Below are 17,365 nucleotides of genomic sequence, written 5' to 3'. Positions count from 1 at the left end.
GCCTATTTACATGCATCAGCTGGGGAATGCATCATTCTGAAGTTTTTTAATGCAGCATGTGTCCTCAGACACCACCTCTGTCATCTCATAAGGTCCATCCCATGCATTTTGTATTTTACATTTTCTCACCGGGTTCAACATCAATACCAAGTCCCGCATTACAAGAGAGCATTTACAAGTATTTTTGTCATGCCACGCCTTTTGTTTGGCCTGACTGTCTTCAAAGTTTGCCTGGACCATATCCATCATATCTTTTGACTCCTTCCTGAACTTCTTACATATTCAATCACTGCCTTTTCCTTTATTTCAGTGCCTCCCTCCCAGGAGTCGTTGATGAGGTCTAGGGCCCCCCTCACCTTCCTCCCATGTAGAAGATCAAATGGGGAAAACCCTGTTGACTCTTGAGGCACCTCCCTGAATGCAAATAGCAGGAACGGCAACAGTTCATCCCAGTTTAGTCCTCTCTTGTTTGCATACATCCCTAGCATAGATTTTAGGGTCCCATTAAACCTCTCTACCAATCCATTGGCTTCTGGGTGATATGGGGCAGTCTTCAATTGCTTTCATATAATTTTCACAGCTCGATGAATAGCTGTGACATGAAGTTCAACCCATGGTCAGACAAAATCTCTTTGGGGAAACCCAAACCCACCATAGTAAAAATACTGAGCAGAGCTCTTGCAACAGTTTCTGCGTCAATATTAGACAGAGCCACTGCCTTGGTATATCTGATTGCAAAATCCACTGCCACTAAAATATACCTATTCCCCCTGCGTGTGGGATGAGGCATAGGGCCCTCAATCTCCATTACTATCCTCATGAATGCCTCTTGTATTATGGGCAAGAGGCATAGGGGGACTTTCTGGGGCCCTACAGGTCTTTTTCTTTTTTGGCAGAGTTCACAAGACCTGCAATAGCTCATTACATCATTCTGTATCCCTGGCCAGTAAGTTTTTCTTTAACTAGTCATATGATCTTTGTGTCTCCAAGTGTGCAGCAAAAGGGCAATCATGTGCCAGTAGCATTAACTCCCCACGGTGCTGAATGGGCACAATCAACTGCTTATAGGGTTGCCCGGGGCTTTTGTTCTTTCCCACAGGGCTTCCCTATATAACCTCTCACCCTCTTCAAAGAATCTCCATTTTTCTTCCCTGCGGTTCTCTCTGAGACACACTTCCTAATGTTTTCCAGAGAGGCATCTGCGAAACATTGGCAACTAGCATTAGGGACTGCTTCCTCGGTGACAGGGGTCGTTTCCCTCACTTCTGATGGGCAGGAGCCTGCCTCAGCCCCACCCGTACCTGGAGATGCACCGGCCTCCCCGGCTGCTGTTCCTGGGGTCTCGCCCCCCCCGGGTTCTCAGCATGCTATTCCTGGCCTCTGTGGATCAACACTGATAGCCTTAGCCACCTGTGGAAAGTCATTCCCAATTAGCATTTTGGTGGGGATCTTGTCCAGTACCCCCATCCTTAGATTGCCTTCCAAGCCTTCACATTCTACCTGCACTCTAGCCATGGGTACCCAAATCCTACCACCTCCCACTACTTTGATTAATGCTTTCTGTCCAGGTAACTTGTTGCTCTCCAGGACCCAGCCCGGTCCGACTAGAGGAAGTTGTGCACCAGAGTCCCTCCACCCTGCAGCCTCCTTGCCATTTATCTTGATATCTTTGATAAACTACTTATCCCCCCCTTCAAGGCCAACACCCACAAAGCCAGTCACATAAACGGTGGGGGCCTCTGGGGCTTCAGGTGCTAGGATCACTTGGGCAGCAGTGGGGGGAGGAGGGCTTAGCTCCCTTCAGCTCCGGGCACTGATTTTTCAAATGCTCAGTGGAGTTGTACCGATAACATCTCCTTGGGCCTTCCTCTTTCATAGGCGTTTTACGGTAGGGTTTTCTGGGAGAGGAATGGTTCTTGGGGGGTGAGTGCCTACCCTCCCAGTCCCCCTCCTTCAAAGGGATCCCCCTTTAAAACTGGGTTTATGCTCCTCTTTCTGAGGCTTAAGGCCCATGGACATCTGTGCTTGTTCAAAGGCATCTGCCATTGCAGCCATTTCTATTACAGATTTTAAATCTTTATCCCACAGGCTATTCCTTACATCATCCGTACACATACTTACAAACTTTTCTTGGGCTGTGAGGTCAAAGAATTGGTCATAGTTTCCAACATCTTTTCCCTTTACCCATTTCTTTAACAAATCACACAACTTATAAGCATATGCACTATGACTCATGCCCGTACCCCTCTGAGGATTTCTAAATTTCATTCTGTACACTTCAGGAGTAATCTGAAACCTTTGCAAGACAGCCCTCTTAAACTCTGCATGCATTAAAGCTTCCTCAATTGGCATTTCATTAAACACAGACAAAGCTTTACTGGACAGTTTTGCAACAAAGGTAGGAACTTTCTGGTCCTCAGGAATTTTGTGTGCTTCACAGACTTTTCAAAAGTAGTTAAGTACTCCTCAGTGCAATCTGTCTTTTTGTAAGCTGGGCACAGCTTGTCAAAGCTGGAGGTTTGGGGAGTGGAGGGAGATGTTGGTGTACCTGGGATCCTCCCATGTTTGTCCCTCACCTCCAGGTAGTATCTTCTCTCCTGCTACTTGTCCTCCATGACTTGCTGATGGGCTTTCTCCTCAGCTTCTCTGGTTTTCTCCTCAGCTTCTTTGGCTGCAGTAAAAGTTGCTTCTTTCTGCTTCAGCTCTAAGGTACGTCTGTGAGTGGTTTCCTCAGCTTTCCTGGCTGCAGTTGCCTCTTGCTGCTTCAGCTCTAAGGCACTCTGCTGTGTGGCTTCCTCAGTTTCGATGATGGGATGAAAATCACTGCATGATGGGACGTTGAACCCGCGCCCATGATGCATTGCGATTCTCTTTGGCTTCCCACAAATCCTAGCGGCACAAGATGGCAAGTTGCACAGTGGGGATAGCTGTCCACAGTGCATTTCTCTCAGTGTTGATGCTAGAGCTCCAACTGCGGATGTTCTTTGGCAAAACAATGAGTGCTGTGTGGACAGGCACAAGCATTTGTAATTACAGTGCTTTCTGATTATCACCGTAACTTGCATCGACAAAACTTTCTAGTGTAGACAAGGCCTCAGAAAAGCCATTCCTGTAACAGAGACAAGGTGGAGGAGGTAATATATTTTAATTAGACCCACTTCTGTCTGTGAGAGAGCTGGTCCAATAAAAGATGTTACCTCACCCACTTTGTCTCTCTAATATACTAGGACCAACCCGGCTACATTCCTGTAACAGCTCTGAATAAGCCATGATATTAAGAGGGGTTTTATGTGGGCAATGTATGTCAGCTCTCACTAACATAACTTCTTTCATAGGGGAAAGTATTTATTTTCATTCTCCAGATTAAAATACAAAGGCGCAATGCTTGCTGAGTAGTTTTTTTCCACTTTGTGGTTTATGGAAGAAAAGCAATGATGGTCAAGAAGTGTGTGTAAGACTGTTCTGGCTTGAAACTCTCTCAGTTGAGTGTATGATTGTAAATGAATGTGGACCAACACTGAAAGGCCCACATCTTCATCAGGCCTCTGAATTGTGCATGCATCCATCTGCATGTGTCAAAACTGTTTTCAACACTTACACTTTTATTCGTGTGTTCACATTGAGAAGGGTAAGGACCTGACTATCTAAGCTGTGTGTGCAATGCCAGAGCAGTTTGCACATGCAAATTTTGCATGCACCCAAACCATAGGAGCACTAAAAATGTGAGATAATTTTAATTTAAAACCATGAAATATAAAATTACATGCATTTTTGAAACATGTTTTAAATCTAGCAGTTATTTCCAAAATATTAGTTTTTTTGGTGTATTCCTGGTCATTTCCCAAATTATAAGCTCCTAGGCAATGCAACCATGTTTATAATCAATAGTGAATTTAAACCAGTTTATCCTAACAGCATTTCTCACAGTGGGTGTTTCCTTTTTGGCTGAGTTACAGTTATGTCTCCTCCGTAATAGGAGCACTCAGTTGCACTGTACTGCCAATTTAAATTAAGCACCTTGTAATTCACCCCTCCTTATATAAAGGCAGAGTATTTTGGCTTTGTGCATAGAACCAAGCAGGAATGGGAAGGAATTGGGGATTTACTCTTCTTCCCCAATCTGTGGGCACAGTCTGGTGCTGCAGTATTGTTACCCAGGGGTTTAAAACCCAAAGCAGTGGTAGCTTAACTGTTTCGTTCCAGGTGGCATCAGGAATAAATCAATGGGAACACAGGGCTTCTGGCTGATGAAAGATTGATACAAACAAGTGATCTTATCTAAAATTACTATTTATTAGATTTAAACACACACAGATATAAGCAATAGATTTAGAACATCCCAAAGAATTACCTAAATCTGAGATGGCATCGAATGTCACCAGAAGATCAATGATGGCTGGACACTTCTCCACCGTGGAAAAGTCTCTCAGGATAGCTTCAGAGAACTGCTCCAAAGTACACTATTATCTAATCTTTTTGTATCTAGCTTTTACAAAACACATAGCTCATAGTGACCCCCATTGGGTCATCACTTCTCCTAATTTCAGTGAACTATTTATCAATAAAACATTCCTAACATTCTTAACCATAATAAGCTTCTGTATTAAGGGCACCCAAACTCAAGGTCTCCATCTACTTATTTTCTTTCATTCTCATAATTTGTTGACTCTTTTCTCCCCTCCTTCCATTCTGATTAGTAGAAACTGCAAGCCTGCAGCTAATATTTGATCTTGCCTCCAAAGTCTCCGTTTGTCTAAATTAACCCTTAACCATGTGCTGTTCTATTTTATTAATTAATGGTGTCTGAATGCACACAATATGTCTGCAATTAGCTTGATCAAATTCTGGGGTAACGCCCCTCAATTCTGTGGTAACACTCTCCTCCTTAAAGGTCGTATATCTTTATTATTACAACCTTTACATATGTATAATAAGTTCAGTTAGTTACTCACGAAGGCCCAGCATTAGGCTTAAGGCTCTCAGCTGAGACCAAGAAAGAATCTTTTCGCTGGCACTCTCAGGTTTCACCCCTGATTTTTGCTTCGTTAAAGACCAGATCTTATATACTTATCTTTGGGGAGTACCCAGGGCCTATAGAACTGCTGGCTTTGCAACCGATTGACTTTCCTTCGAATCCAGAATGTCAGTGCTAGCAGTACAATAACCAAAACCACCTGAAACATTAGAATCATCACAATTGGATGTAAGGCCAAATTAAGAATCCCTGTCACTGTCGGGGATCATCCCAACAATGTCTCCCACTGTTTGTATTCCAAATCTCTGCTAACCCTCTCAATCACTTGTTTAATCTCATTAGTAGCATGGTGGATGGTAACCATGATTTTGCACGTCCTGCCTACCAATATGCAAATAATTCCTTAAATAGTGATGCTTAAATAACCTATTTACAATAATCAAATTCATTCCAATGTGTACATGCATTGCATTAGAGTATAAGGTGTATTTTACTCTTAATTGGCTGTATTTCAATTCAGACACTTGACATTCAAAATCACATCCCTTAATAGCTGCAATTTGGCAAAAACACTTATTTTCATAGGGATTATGGATAATATTGTGCACATAATTAACATAATTAATTAGGTGCATAGGGCACCAACTTCTAAGACATACACAATTATTACCCACATAAACAACCACAGATTCATTTGCAAATGAATTAATGGCAAAATGGCATTTTCCCTCTGTTACTTCTAAACATACATCCTGGGGTTGCAAAGCATTTTTGGTACATTCATATCCCAATCCCAAATTCCTGTAAATAGGCTTCCAATTCTACTGTTTTCTATCCCTGGGCCTCTTTTATGACCCATACTTTATAATTCATGGGTTCATGTTTGATTAATATTGAAGCCTAGGGCCACAATAGGAAAATCCCATTTTATATCTGCTCTTGAAATTAGTAAAACAAATGTTGTCATTTCTTCAGATTCCTGATCATAAGTAAAATTTATCATTTCCCATCACAATTGCAAATCTTTCTGTCTGGGTGGAATTTTTATAAATAATGCTCCTAATTTTCAATGGGAGTATCATATCCTTTACCACATCAATAATCCACATCTGTATTTGCATGCATGTCAGCGCCAGGGAAACATTACTTTGGAGGGCACCAACAGCCTGCAAAAGGTGGAGGTGGTCCTCTTGGGATTGCTCCCATTCCTCTAAAATCTGTGTGACCCCCATACTGTATGGAGCTTAACTGATCTAAGGATATCCTCAGGGTGTTGCTAAATCCTTTAGGTGTTGCTCCACTGCATTCATTTTATTCGCAATCACCTCCTCATTTAACTATTGAGAACTCCTTCCTCAGTATAAATGGGGCATTGTTCCAGCCTATTGGGACCTTGGCAAAACACAACTGCTTCCCTTGAAAGGTAAAAGCAAATTTGTAATAGCTGTCCCAACGTAAAGGGACATGTGATTAGCAGAAACTGCAAGCCTGCAGCTAGTATCTGACCTTGCCTCCAAAATCCCCACTTGTCCAAATTAACCTTTAAGTAAGTGGTGTTCTATTTTATTATTGATGGTGGTTGAATGAACACAATATGTCTGTAATTAGCTTAATCAAATTCTGGGGTAACAGTGCAACCCCTCTACAGACATTATTTCAGCTGATGGACTGGAATAGCATCAGCTGCTCCTCTGTGCAGGAATTGTTGGGCCACAGGATCAGTTAAAATATCGGTCCTGTAGCCCTTCTGTTATTGTGTCCCCAGTACCTCCCTCCACATTGGCCTGTCTGAAACTAGTACAGAGACCACCTCCAGGATGTGTAGAGTTGGGCAAAATTTTTCAGCCAAAACATTTTATTGGTGAAAAAAGCAGATTCAGGTTGACCAAGACATTTAGCGAATTCGTGTCGATTTCGGCGACTTACTTCAGTTGGGAAAAAAATCCCAAGTTTTGTTTTGACATTTTTGGTTCAAAGCAACTTTTCGTTTCAAATTACCTTCAATTTTATTTTTAAATATATTTAAAATGGGGGGGGGGGGGGAGGTAGCTTGAAATCAAAACAAAACACTTTATTTGATGCATTTTTTTCCTGACTTTTTGATTTGCCCCAAATTTTGAAAATGTTCAATTCTAAGTTGACCTGAAATCAGTTTTCCCCAGAATTTCCAGCAAACTGAAAAATCCATTATTTGCTCAACTTTAGCAGGCAGTGCTGAGACTCCCTGCCAATGTCTGTATGGCCTCCCATCTATGTGGTGTCCTCCTTCTTACGGAACGGAGAGCTTGTGTTTAATAGCCTAATTATTTGTATATAGGTATTACTTAGCACAGCAATGAGAGCCTGCAGCAAGCCACAGTATGTTCTGCTCTCTGCAGTTCAGAACCTCACCTTCCAAAATGGAGGCTGACCATTGTTCTCTGCAGCCATAGGTTCACACAATGACAGCCGCTATACACTCACATGTGTGCTCACACACCCCTCATCCTTGTACAACAGCTACTCCTCGCACATGCACGCATGGGCTCACACACAGGCACAGTCCGACCTTGGCACATAAGAGGTGCAGAAGGCCTTTGAATGGAGGGTGAAGTTAGCCCTGCTTGAGTGGAACTAGTTTCAAAGAATCCATTTTAAGCACACAGCAACACACAAATAACCACACACCAGGGAGTGCAAAATAAATCGCAGCAAAAGGCTAATTGTTTCCTACCCTGAGCTCAGTTAAGCCCAGGCCCATTTATTTCTGTGCTCTGATTTAGGCACACAATACTTTGGGGACTCTCATTTCAGGTGTGCGGTAGTTTTCAGTGTGTTATAATATAACACACAACACAGGCTTTCTCTCCCACACACGATCACCTGCTAATGGTTACAGTTAGCAACCTCCCCACAGCATTTGCAATCCTGCGCCTCATTTGTTTCCTTTCCTAAGCATAGGGAACGGTGGTAACTGTTGTCAGATCCTGCTTTTTAATTGTGATGCCTGTCCCTGTGCAGCCCACAGAGCACAGCTGGTTAGAGGCTGCGAGTGAGAGAAGAGTCATTCCAACTTTAAGCCCCAGCCAGCCTTAAAAAGACAAAGGGGCATATTCACTCTGGCATATGCAGGTGAACTCCAGTGATATCAGTGGAGTTGCAGCCACATTACACCAGTGGTGACTGTAACCCAGAGTTTTTAATGGTACTTGAACCTTTAAAGGTTTGGCTTAGTAAGGGATTTAAAAAGTCTGAGTGGGTTGATATTTTCTGAAACTCATTTAGTCTGTCCCTAATCTTCAGTGCTGAGTGCAGTACAAGTACCTTGATAGGCCAGGTATTGTGCAAAGAGATTGTACTTACGACAGATAGAAAATGATCTTGCTTTCACTAAAAATTGATGATGGGGCGGATTATCCCACATCTGCCTACAGCAGCGTTCTTATGCCTTCCTCTGAAGCAGCTGGCTCTGGTCACTGTTAGAGACAGGACACGGGAGTAGATGGATCTCGGGTCTGATCCAGTCTGGCAGCCCCTATGTTCTTATGCAAAAACTGATGCTGATAAATGTGCATATCTGAAGGCTAGACAATTTATTTTGATGTGTTTCCATACATTTTAAAAGGTATAGTGATACCTCTTATATAAAGTACTTTGAGAGCTACCGATGAAAAGCACTATATAAGAGCTAGGTGGTGTTATAAATAGCTGTGATTCCTTCCCACTTTTTCGGGGAGTCTTGTTGTGTTTTGAAACATATTGTAAAATAAAGCATAGCAATACACTGCTGTCGTACATTAGTGGAAAAAGAACACTCCTGAACTGATTGTCTGTTTAGTATTGCTATGATTGTCTCCTTTTCATGTAGGCGGGATACATGTCTGGGATGCTGGTTCCTGTGGGGGTTGGGATTGCCGGAGCCCTGTTTATCCTGGGAGCACTCTACAGCATTAAGATTATGAATCGCCGCAGGAGAAATGGCTCCAAAAGGCATAAAAGAAAGGTACAACAACTGTAAAAAAAACCCAGATCTGCTCTTCTGACCTCTCTCCTCTTCCTATTTTCGGTTTATAAAGTAAATGCTAGCAAATTGTGCAGCATCTTTGTTTTTGGGTTGAAATGGATCAGTGCTCTAGATTATATAAATTATAGTGGGGCAGGGCGGGGGAAGGAATTCAAAATTCGTGCCCTTGCAATTGAATCTATGTAATGTTTTTTTTCTTTCCATAGCAGAGGGAATTTAACAGCATGCAAGACCGAGTAATGCTCTTAGCTGATAGCTCTGAAGATGAATTTTGAATCTGACTGCAGAGCCATTGTGATATCCAATGACTTTTTCGGGGGAGGGAGAAGGGAAACAAAAAGGAGTTTGTGCTGCATCACTGCTATCAGCCACCTTGTGCCACTGTGTAGTGGTCTTTACACCCTGGCCAAACAGGCATATTGTATTCTAAATGTAATGCGCAATGATGTTTGTTTTATACTGTAGTGAAATTACACATTCACACACTGCACCTCATTGAAATGCAGAATACATATTGCTACAGCTGGAGCTGATACTTATGAATGATTACTTTGTTTTTATCACAGTGTAATATTTTTGTTCCAGCTGATGGTAACTAATTATAATTATTGCTGTCATTTAATGTTGGAATGGAAACCTTCACCGAGAATGACTTCTGTCCAATTAGTTAACTGGAAATGTTACATTACTGGAGCTAGAGCTTCTCAATGGTAAAATTAGCTGTGCTGCTTAATTAACAAACTACACACTTGAACCTCATCCTTTGCCAACAGGGAGACATGCAACTACAGTCCAATTATAGAGACAATAATAGACTCATTTGTACATTCTTTGCCCCAATTCCCCTTGTTCTTTTTTAAAATCCTGTGTTCCATGTTTAGGGAAAACATATGGGAATGGCAACAAAACATGATTCACAGCCTAAATATTGAGTGCATTTTTCACCAGCGTTATAACAGCACAATAAATACTACTGCACACACACTGACAAATGCTCAGATGCTCTTTGCATGAATCTCTTAGCTTTTATTCAGTGTGCAGTTTGAATCTCAAACAGGCAAAAGAAAGGGAAAAGGCAGGCAAGAGAGTTTTCACCGTAAGGGGCTTGTCTGGTTATTTGTTTGGTGTGGTTCAACTATTATGCAGAGCTGTGCCCACTTAGCGGTACTAGAGAAATAATAATCAAGTGTCTGTCTCTTTTCACAATTGGTAACTCACTGTTATAAGCTTCACAAACATTTGTGGCTCTCTGCATCACAGAAAGTGCATAGTGCTATGTATATGTCCTGCCACCTGATTGATCAGGAAAACAGCCAGTGTGAGGAAAGCAGTACAGGAGCAAGCAGAGCACAGAATGGCCCAAGGAGTGATCAGCATCTACAAAAGGAGCTTTCCTCCTCTTGAGTGCTGAACAGGACTTCCCCTGTAGGTTTTTGGACCAGATCCAGATCAGGTTTAGACATCGTACCGGCAGGAAGCTGCTGTGCATTTGGCTATAGGTGGTCAGGAGGTCACGGATGGAGGTACATGTGGTCTTAGATAGCCAAGTCCCCATTCGTGGGGAAGAAGTCAAGGCTGGGATACCTGTGGCCAGACAGGAGAGGTAGTCAGGGCTGCAGCATGTGTGATTGTGGGTGGAAAGGGGTCGGATTAGAACGTGGTCATAGGCGGGAAGACAGCTGAGGTTGGTGCGAAAGCAGCCTTAGATTAGAAAGTTGTTAGGATGGGGAGCATGTGGCCATAGATAGAAAGGCAATCAAGGCCGTAGTACAGATGGCCACAGGTGGCTGAGGCTTAGGGAAAGTGGCCTTGCTGGCCATTTCATTAGCCAGACTGAGCAGCATCAACATGTACAGTGGGTCGCAAAATAGCCCAGTGAATTAACAGAACACTGTTTTGCAACTGAACAGACAAGAAGGGGCATTGCTGCTGAGCTTCTTGTTTGTTTCATCCAGGAATGTGTGTACTGTGTTTTGTTTTGTTTTTTAAAAAAAGAGGGGAAAAGGGCCCCTAATTTCCTCTGCTCTGGCATGTTGTGCGATGGCTGTTTCATTTTACATCCATATTACGTTTATGCAAAAATCCTTATTCCCAAATTGGAAATTGCCCCTACTACAGGGAACCTTGCCTAAAGCTGCTTTGAATAGAAAAGACAAGATTAGTCAAATAAGGTCAGATTGCTCATTTATCTAGATCAATGCCTCTACGTCTTGGAAGGAAGTACAAGAGAGACGGGTTGGAGGAATAGATAGGATATGATTGAATTCGTTGTAAAGGTGAAAAGGACTGGCTAATTGCCAAGATGCGACACAGCAAAGCCCTGTAGCTTCTAAGTGGCAGGACATCTGGGATTGTAGTTATAGTCCCGGGCCTCAGGAGATGGGGCTGCAAAGCGGGCTTATGCCACCTTCCCACTCCCCTGCTCCTAGTCTTGCTGTGGGCACTCCCCAGTGTAAGTTACACCAGTGGGCCGAGGGGATGATACAGCAGCCAGAGATACAGGGAGGCCTCACTCCTGCCATATTTTCCTGCCCATACCCTCTACCCTGTGGGGGCCAGTAGCATTTGAGTGTGTAGATTCTATCATTGCATGCACAGATGATAGTGCTCAAACACTGCATGGGCACATGATTGTATATGCAAAGCTGAGGCCTCACTTTGAAAATCTGACTGGACAGGAAACACCTCATACACAAACCGGTGGATACAGTGCAAACTGAAAAAATGGGATTCCTTCTCTGTGATAGTGATAGCTGTTCCTCTGGAAAAGGAAGATTAGTGATCTGCAGAAGGTCATGCACAGATGTGATGTTTAATAACAATAAACAGTAGAGTTTGCTCACCCAAACCAAGTTACTTTGCAATATCTCTTTCCCATGTTATGGTGGTTGCCCTGGGGAGTGAAAGAAGGGACCAACAATATTTGAAATGCATCTGTTGATGAGTCTTCCAATCTGACAACTCTGTTGGTCAGTAGGGATTTCTCAACTAACATGAAAAATAGAGGTGGACTAAAAAGAGCCAATTCCAGCAAACTGTTGGGATCCCCCTTGAAGAGTGTCTTCCTTTTAGCACCCTTCTGAGACAGACTTTCCCTCCCAGCACCTCCAGATGGACTCTTGTCTTCCACCCCTGAGTCTTCAGTCTTCCTGTCTTGTGAGGCAGTCCCACACGCCCTGGCAGCAATCAGCTGTTTGTTCTGCTGCCATTTGCTCCTCTGCGTCTAACTGGTGCTCTCAGGCGTCTTTGTTCATGCGGTCTGGATCACAAGGATCCTCCTAAATCCACCCCTGGAAACACATTGCAATTATTTAAATGCAGTTTAAACCCAGCAGCAGGGATGTTTGTTCTTATAACAAATGATCAAAGTCTCTTTCCCTGAGAGCTGGGAATCAATTCTAGCTAGGAGAAGCATTTCCTCTTGGAATGAATACTCCACTCTTTCCTTCTCTCTCTGTCTCTCTCTCTGAAGTTGATTGGAGGGTGGGAGATGGTTTTGGAGTGTTGCTACATGAACAAAATGAGATGTTTTGCTGGCTAATTACCTGCTCCAGCTGGGATTCTGGTAAGGGGAAGGTCTTTTCGAGGAGGTGGCAGGGCTTATGGCAAGGTCTGATGATGGAAGCAAAGCCTTCAGTAGAGTGACTCATCCCAGCTCAGCTTAATTAACATCACAGTCAAAATGGGCTTTTAACAGGCTGGGAGCAACAGACTATGCAGGCAACTGCAGGATATTTGTGGAAACCATTTTTCTATCTTAAAGCGGGAGGTGCAAAACGTCCATATGGGCTAAGGGCATGAATCGTTCTATAGGAGTGAGTGTAACTGTCTTAGGAGCAGCAAAGTTGGTAGCTAGGCTCACTGGTCTCTTTGCCAGCAGTGATGCCCTGGAAGACAGATCTGAGCTGATCTCGGGAGATGAGAATAATAGGACTATGGGTAGCTCAGTGAGACGCAAAAGGCTGAGGACCAGCAGGGCTTTCTGCAGTAACAACCTCAGAAACGACAGCCTCTGCATCCTGCTTCACGAGGTGCAATAGCAGTGTAGGCTCAGTGTGGTAATTGATCTAAATGAATAAAAATGCAAGATTTCCACCACATTTGTAGCTTCTGTTGATTTAGCAGGAGAGGAGGAAGTGTCGGCTGCTGTGGCAGTACTGAAAGGAGGCCAGAGCTCTTCAAATGGGGAGATCTGCTTGATGGATTGGAAAAACTGCTAGTGATCCACTCCGGCCTTTCATTGTGCTAATAAAGCCGGAGTTGGGAAACGCTAACTTTCTACACTCAACAATTTCTTTTTCTTCCCAGTGTAATTAAGCTCATAAGTAATTAAAAGGAAGGCTGCCCGTGGAAAGGATGAAGCTGCAGTTAAATGAAACAGCTGCATTTGTCTCTTCTGGTCATTCGTGGTGTGTTTGAAAGCCCAGAACAGCTCAGTAATATCACTGATTTTATTCCCTCTGCCCCTGCCAGGCACGTGTGCTAACCATGGTGCTCTAAAGCCATCTGTGTCTGAAGTAGGGTCAAACAGTTCAGTACAAACGTCCCAGTGGTTAAATGGCAGTTTGGCTGTGACATGAGCAGCCACAGCAGGAAATTCCAAGCTCAATGAGATGCACGACACTTCCTGGTCATGGCTAAATTCCGGCCTTTATGGTCTATCTGGGGTCCACATTGCATCCTCATGTGGAAAGGCCTCTGGGAAGCAGCAGAGAGTCTATGAAACAGGTCAGGTGACACTCGGAGGGACTGAGCCGAAGCCAGTTGGAAAGATGCCCATTGACATCAGTGGGCTTTGCATGAGTTTCCAGCTAATCTTCTCCCCAGCAGGAGGTAGGGGGCACAGACTTCCATTGCTTTTGGAGGGAAAGCCCCAGTCCGGCAGATGCAGGGACATCCGCAGAAAGGGCTGATCCCCCATCTCCCCTTGACATCACGACTCCCTCAGGAATGGGGCTCCCATTAGCCATGCACGCTGTGTCTGGGTAAAATCATCTCGTGGGTGGGCTTGCGGGTGTGAAGCTCAAGATAATGCAGATTCTAGCCTCATTAATATAGACAGTTGCTTGGAGAGCCTCTGCCTCTGATGAAGAGCATGCCACAGAGTCCACCTGCTCCCTCAATCTTCCAATCCAGCTCGCCTCTGCATAGACAAGTGGAGGAGACGGCCAGGCCCATTGTTAGGCCACCGATGAAAATTATTTTGGAATGTCTTTGGAAAGGAGGCTGGGCCTGATTCAGCGCCCACTGAATTCAATAGGAGTTGGAGCAGGCTGTTAGTATGCACGTGCTGTTAAATTGCATGTCCATGTAGGGCCTGAACCAAAGGCAGACAGTGGAAAGATTACAGAGGACTTTGGATCAGACTCTTTAAAATTACTTCCCAACCAGCAAGCTGGGTTTCACCAGAAGCTGGACGAATCCATTTGAAATAATGGGAACGTAGGCTGGGTGTGAGTCAGTCATGCCCTGTAAGAGATGGGAAGTTTCAGCTCTTCAGGCTTTCTAGATTTTATTTGTACTTATGTATTAAAACAAACCATTTCTTTTTAAGATTGTATTAAAAAAAAAAAAAAGTGACAACCACTCTTGTTTCTGGCCCTACCCTGCAAAAGCAGAGTGCCACACAGGCAAACTATAAACCTCTGAAAACAGGGGCATATCATGAAATGGTTGGCCCAGGCGTAACCACAGTTCAATGTCTCCTGTACTGCAGCAATAACGATCCCTTGATTTGGCACAAGGCAGGTAGCTAGCCTCTGTTACTCAGCGGATGCCTGATTTGGGATTTCATGCTAGCACACACCACAGTAGACATCACAACATAGTTTCACTGTTTAAGTTTTGATTCAAATGGGAGGAGCAGGCCTGCTTGATGTGCGGTTCTCGTAATGACAAAATGTACCTTCACTGTACAGCTGCTGATTTTAAAATGTCTCTCATGCCGGATGTTCACCTTCTATTAGATTTTTTGGACTGCACAGCTTCCATTAAGTGCTAACAGCAGTCCCTTGTGCTTTATTGTGGTTTTCTATTACAAATAAGAACTACTCATACTGTACCTATGGAATGTAGCACTTTGTTAAATTAAAATATCAGAAAATAAAAGCTGTCCGTCACATATAACTTTAATTGACTTGCATCCTTGATTTATGGTTTGTCAATTTCACTGGCTTTTTGGTAATATTTAAATCATATTTTTGAGACCCAAGCTTTGCTTTTCTTTCTTGTCCGATTTGTTTGTTGCATGTTGTAGGGGCCTATGAAAAATTCTGTCTTTGACTAAATTGTGATATTTGTGCTGTTTTCCAGGAGGTCTAGAAATAGGTTCTCTAAATATTTCATAAAGAAAATAGGCCTATTATCAAGTAGTGCACTAGCGCACAGATGGTGACCAGAGTTTATTTTGGACAAACGAGCCGGAGGAATGGGAAGTGTTAGGAAGTGAAAAATGTCCCGACCATATTTTTCAAATGTGTTCACTATTGTGCATGCGGTATGCCCATTGCCTGCTTAGGTCAAAGGCTGGACTATACATACCCCTTTGCATGTACACTATCCTAGTGCATCCTGTGTTTTGCACATGAAACTTGAGTACATACAACAGTGGAAAAGAGTGCTTAGGGTCTTGAGTCATAATGGCTAAAATTCACCCTGTGGTCTTTGTGTGGCACCTACATTTGCCCTTTGCAGGGTTTCACTAGCAACTTAATGTGGTTGAAGTTTTTCATTCTATTTTTTGACATAAAATGGCTTTTTTCAACCAAAACAGACACTTCCTTGGGGTTGTCCATTTTCAACATTTTTTTCAGGAAAACTTTTTTTCCCCCCCAACCTGCCAATATTTTTTCGTTTTCAGTTGCTCGAAACTGAAATGTTTTCCATTTTCATGTTTTCTTGTTTTGATGAAAACCTGAAAAATTGTGTAGAAAATAATTAAACATAAAAAAATGTTCATTTGTTATTAAACTTCAGAGGGAAGCGTCTGTCGTCCCCCCCCCCCAGCTCTGACTCTGCCTACAGTACTCTAAGTACAGAGGGTACATCCCATCGACTGCACAACGTTGTCGTGACAGAGGCTGATGGCCTCATAACTGCCTTGGAAACTAGGAATATCTGAGTTCCTCCTTTGGTTTTGTTCAAGTCTCTTTGTCACAGGGTAGCTGGCCCTTTCAGGGGAGTTGGACCCAGCTTCTGCTGGACTGATCAGCTGGGGGTCAGGTGATTATAAAAGCTATCAAATAGCGCAACTGGAGATGGGGAGAGAGCTGCTAGGAGCATAGAGACTCTGCCAGGAAGCTCCTGGACCAGGAGGAATGGGGTGGGCAAGCAAGCAAACTAACTACAGGAAACTGGTTGGCTCTTATGGTTGCCCCTGGAGCAGGGTGACTCTTGGGCAAGTGGCTTCTACAGTGGAAACCTGTAGGGGACAAGGACCTGCAGAAGACCCTGGGTCAGGGGGAAGGGCTGATTGCTGTGCTGTACCAATTTTATGTAGACCATATAAAGCTGAAGCCCTCAGAAAAGGGCCTGCTTCAGACTCTGGGTGTGGTGTCATTCCTCCTTCCTGGGCTGAGGGAATGGGCCAGCAGCCTACACTCTGAAATCTCTGCCTTGGTTTCCCCATCTGTAAAATGGGGCTAATGATTGTGAGACGACGGGCAGATATGGAGAAAGGAGGTCAGGGAAGGGGCTGAAGTTGGTGTGAAACTCTGGTCTGAGGAAGGCAAGCTCAGCCCAGGCTGCTTGTGCAGGAAACTCTAGAGCAGGGGTGGCTAAACTTACTGATTCCTGCGACTCTCCCCTCCCCACTGGGCAGAATCCTCTAGCCCCACCACCCTGCCGCAGGGCAGAAGCTCCGAGCTCCCCACCCCAGTCTGGGAGGTGGAGAAGGGGGGGGCATACAGGGCTCCACAGGCTGCACTTGAGCCACATGCCACTCACAAGCCACAGTTTGGCCGCCTCTGCTCTGGAGCCTCTGCATATGGCCGTGGCCGCTCCGCTCACTTGGTGGAGATCTCTCTCCTACAGCTCTGTCTGCCTGGTGCATCACTTCTAGCTGGTGAAACAACCTCATTGGCATGTTGGGAGGATTCATCGGTTAAATTCTGTAAAGCTGGAAAGTGCAGAGTAGCATTAATACATTATAAATTGGACCCTGGTCTGGTGTAAACTGGGGTCTCTCCTTTAAAATCAACGGAACTACCCTGATTTCCACCAGCAGAAGATCTGGCCCTCTGGCTGCACTAGGCCTGAAGTTGTTCGCCCATCCCCTTACAGTGGCAGAGCTGTGTGTCCCAGATGAGAACAGCTCAGTTTTCTCTGGTGACAACCTGCCCGTGTATCCATGTGACTAATGTAGGATGGGGTAGCGGGTATGAAGACTA

General features: G+C 44.0%; 1 protein-coding gene across 2 annotated transcripts in view; it reads left to right on the top strand.

The window, feature by feature from the left end:
- The window catches only part of ARMH4 (armadillo like helical domain containing 4), a 116,023-nt gene extending 100,913 nt beyond the window's left edge, over positions 1 to 15,110 (top strand). The window contains exons 7-8 of one of the 2 annotated variants that reach the window (XM_067554858.1): positions 8,823 to 8,957; positions 9,185 to 15,110. In XM_067554858.1, the coding sequence (XP_067410959.1) occupies positions 8,823 to 8,957; positions 9,185 to 9,253 (204 nt within the window). In that variant the 3' untranslated portion in view covers positions 9,254 to 15,110. Of the gene's footprint in view, positions 1 to 8,822; positions 8,958 to 9,184 lie in introns of those variants that run through there. The other variant, XM_067554862.1, reaches the window with a different exon arrangement.
- The last annotated feature ends 2,255 nt before the right edge of the window (positions 15,111 to 17,365 follow it).

The sequence above is a fragment of the Emydura macquarii genome, unplaced genomic scaffold (assembly GCF_026122565.2).
Source record: "Emydura macquarii macquarii isolate MOO-44397 ecotype Brisbane River unplaced genomic scaffold, CSIRO-AGI_Emac_v2 contig_1551, whole genome shotgun sequence".
Classification (NCBI taxonomy): domain Eukaryota; kingdom Metazoa; phylum Chordata; order Testudines; family Chelidae; genus Emydura; species Emydura macquarii.
Note: the sequence above shows the minus strand (reverse complement) of the source record. Positions and strands in the feature narration are given on the sequence as shown.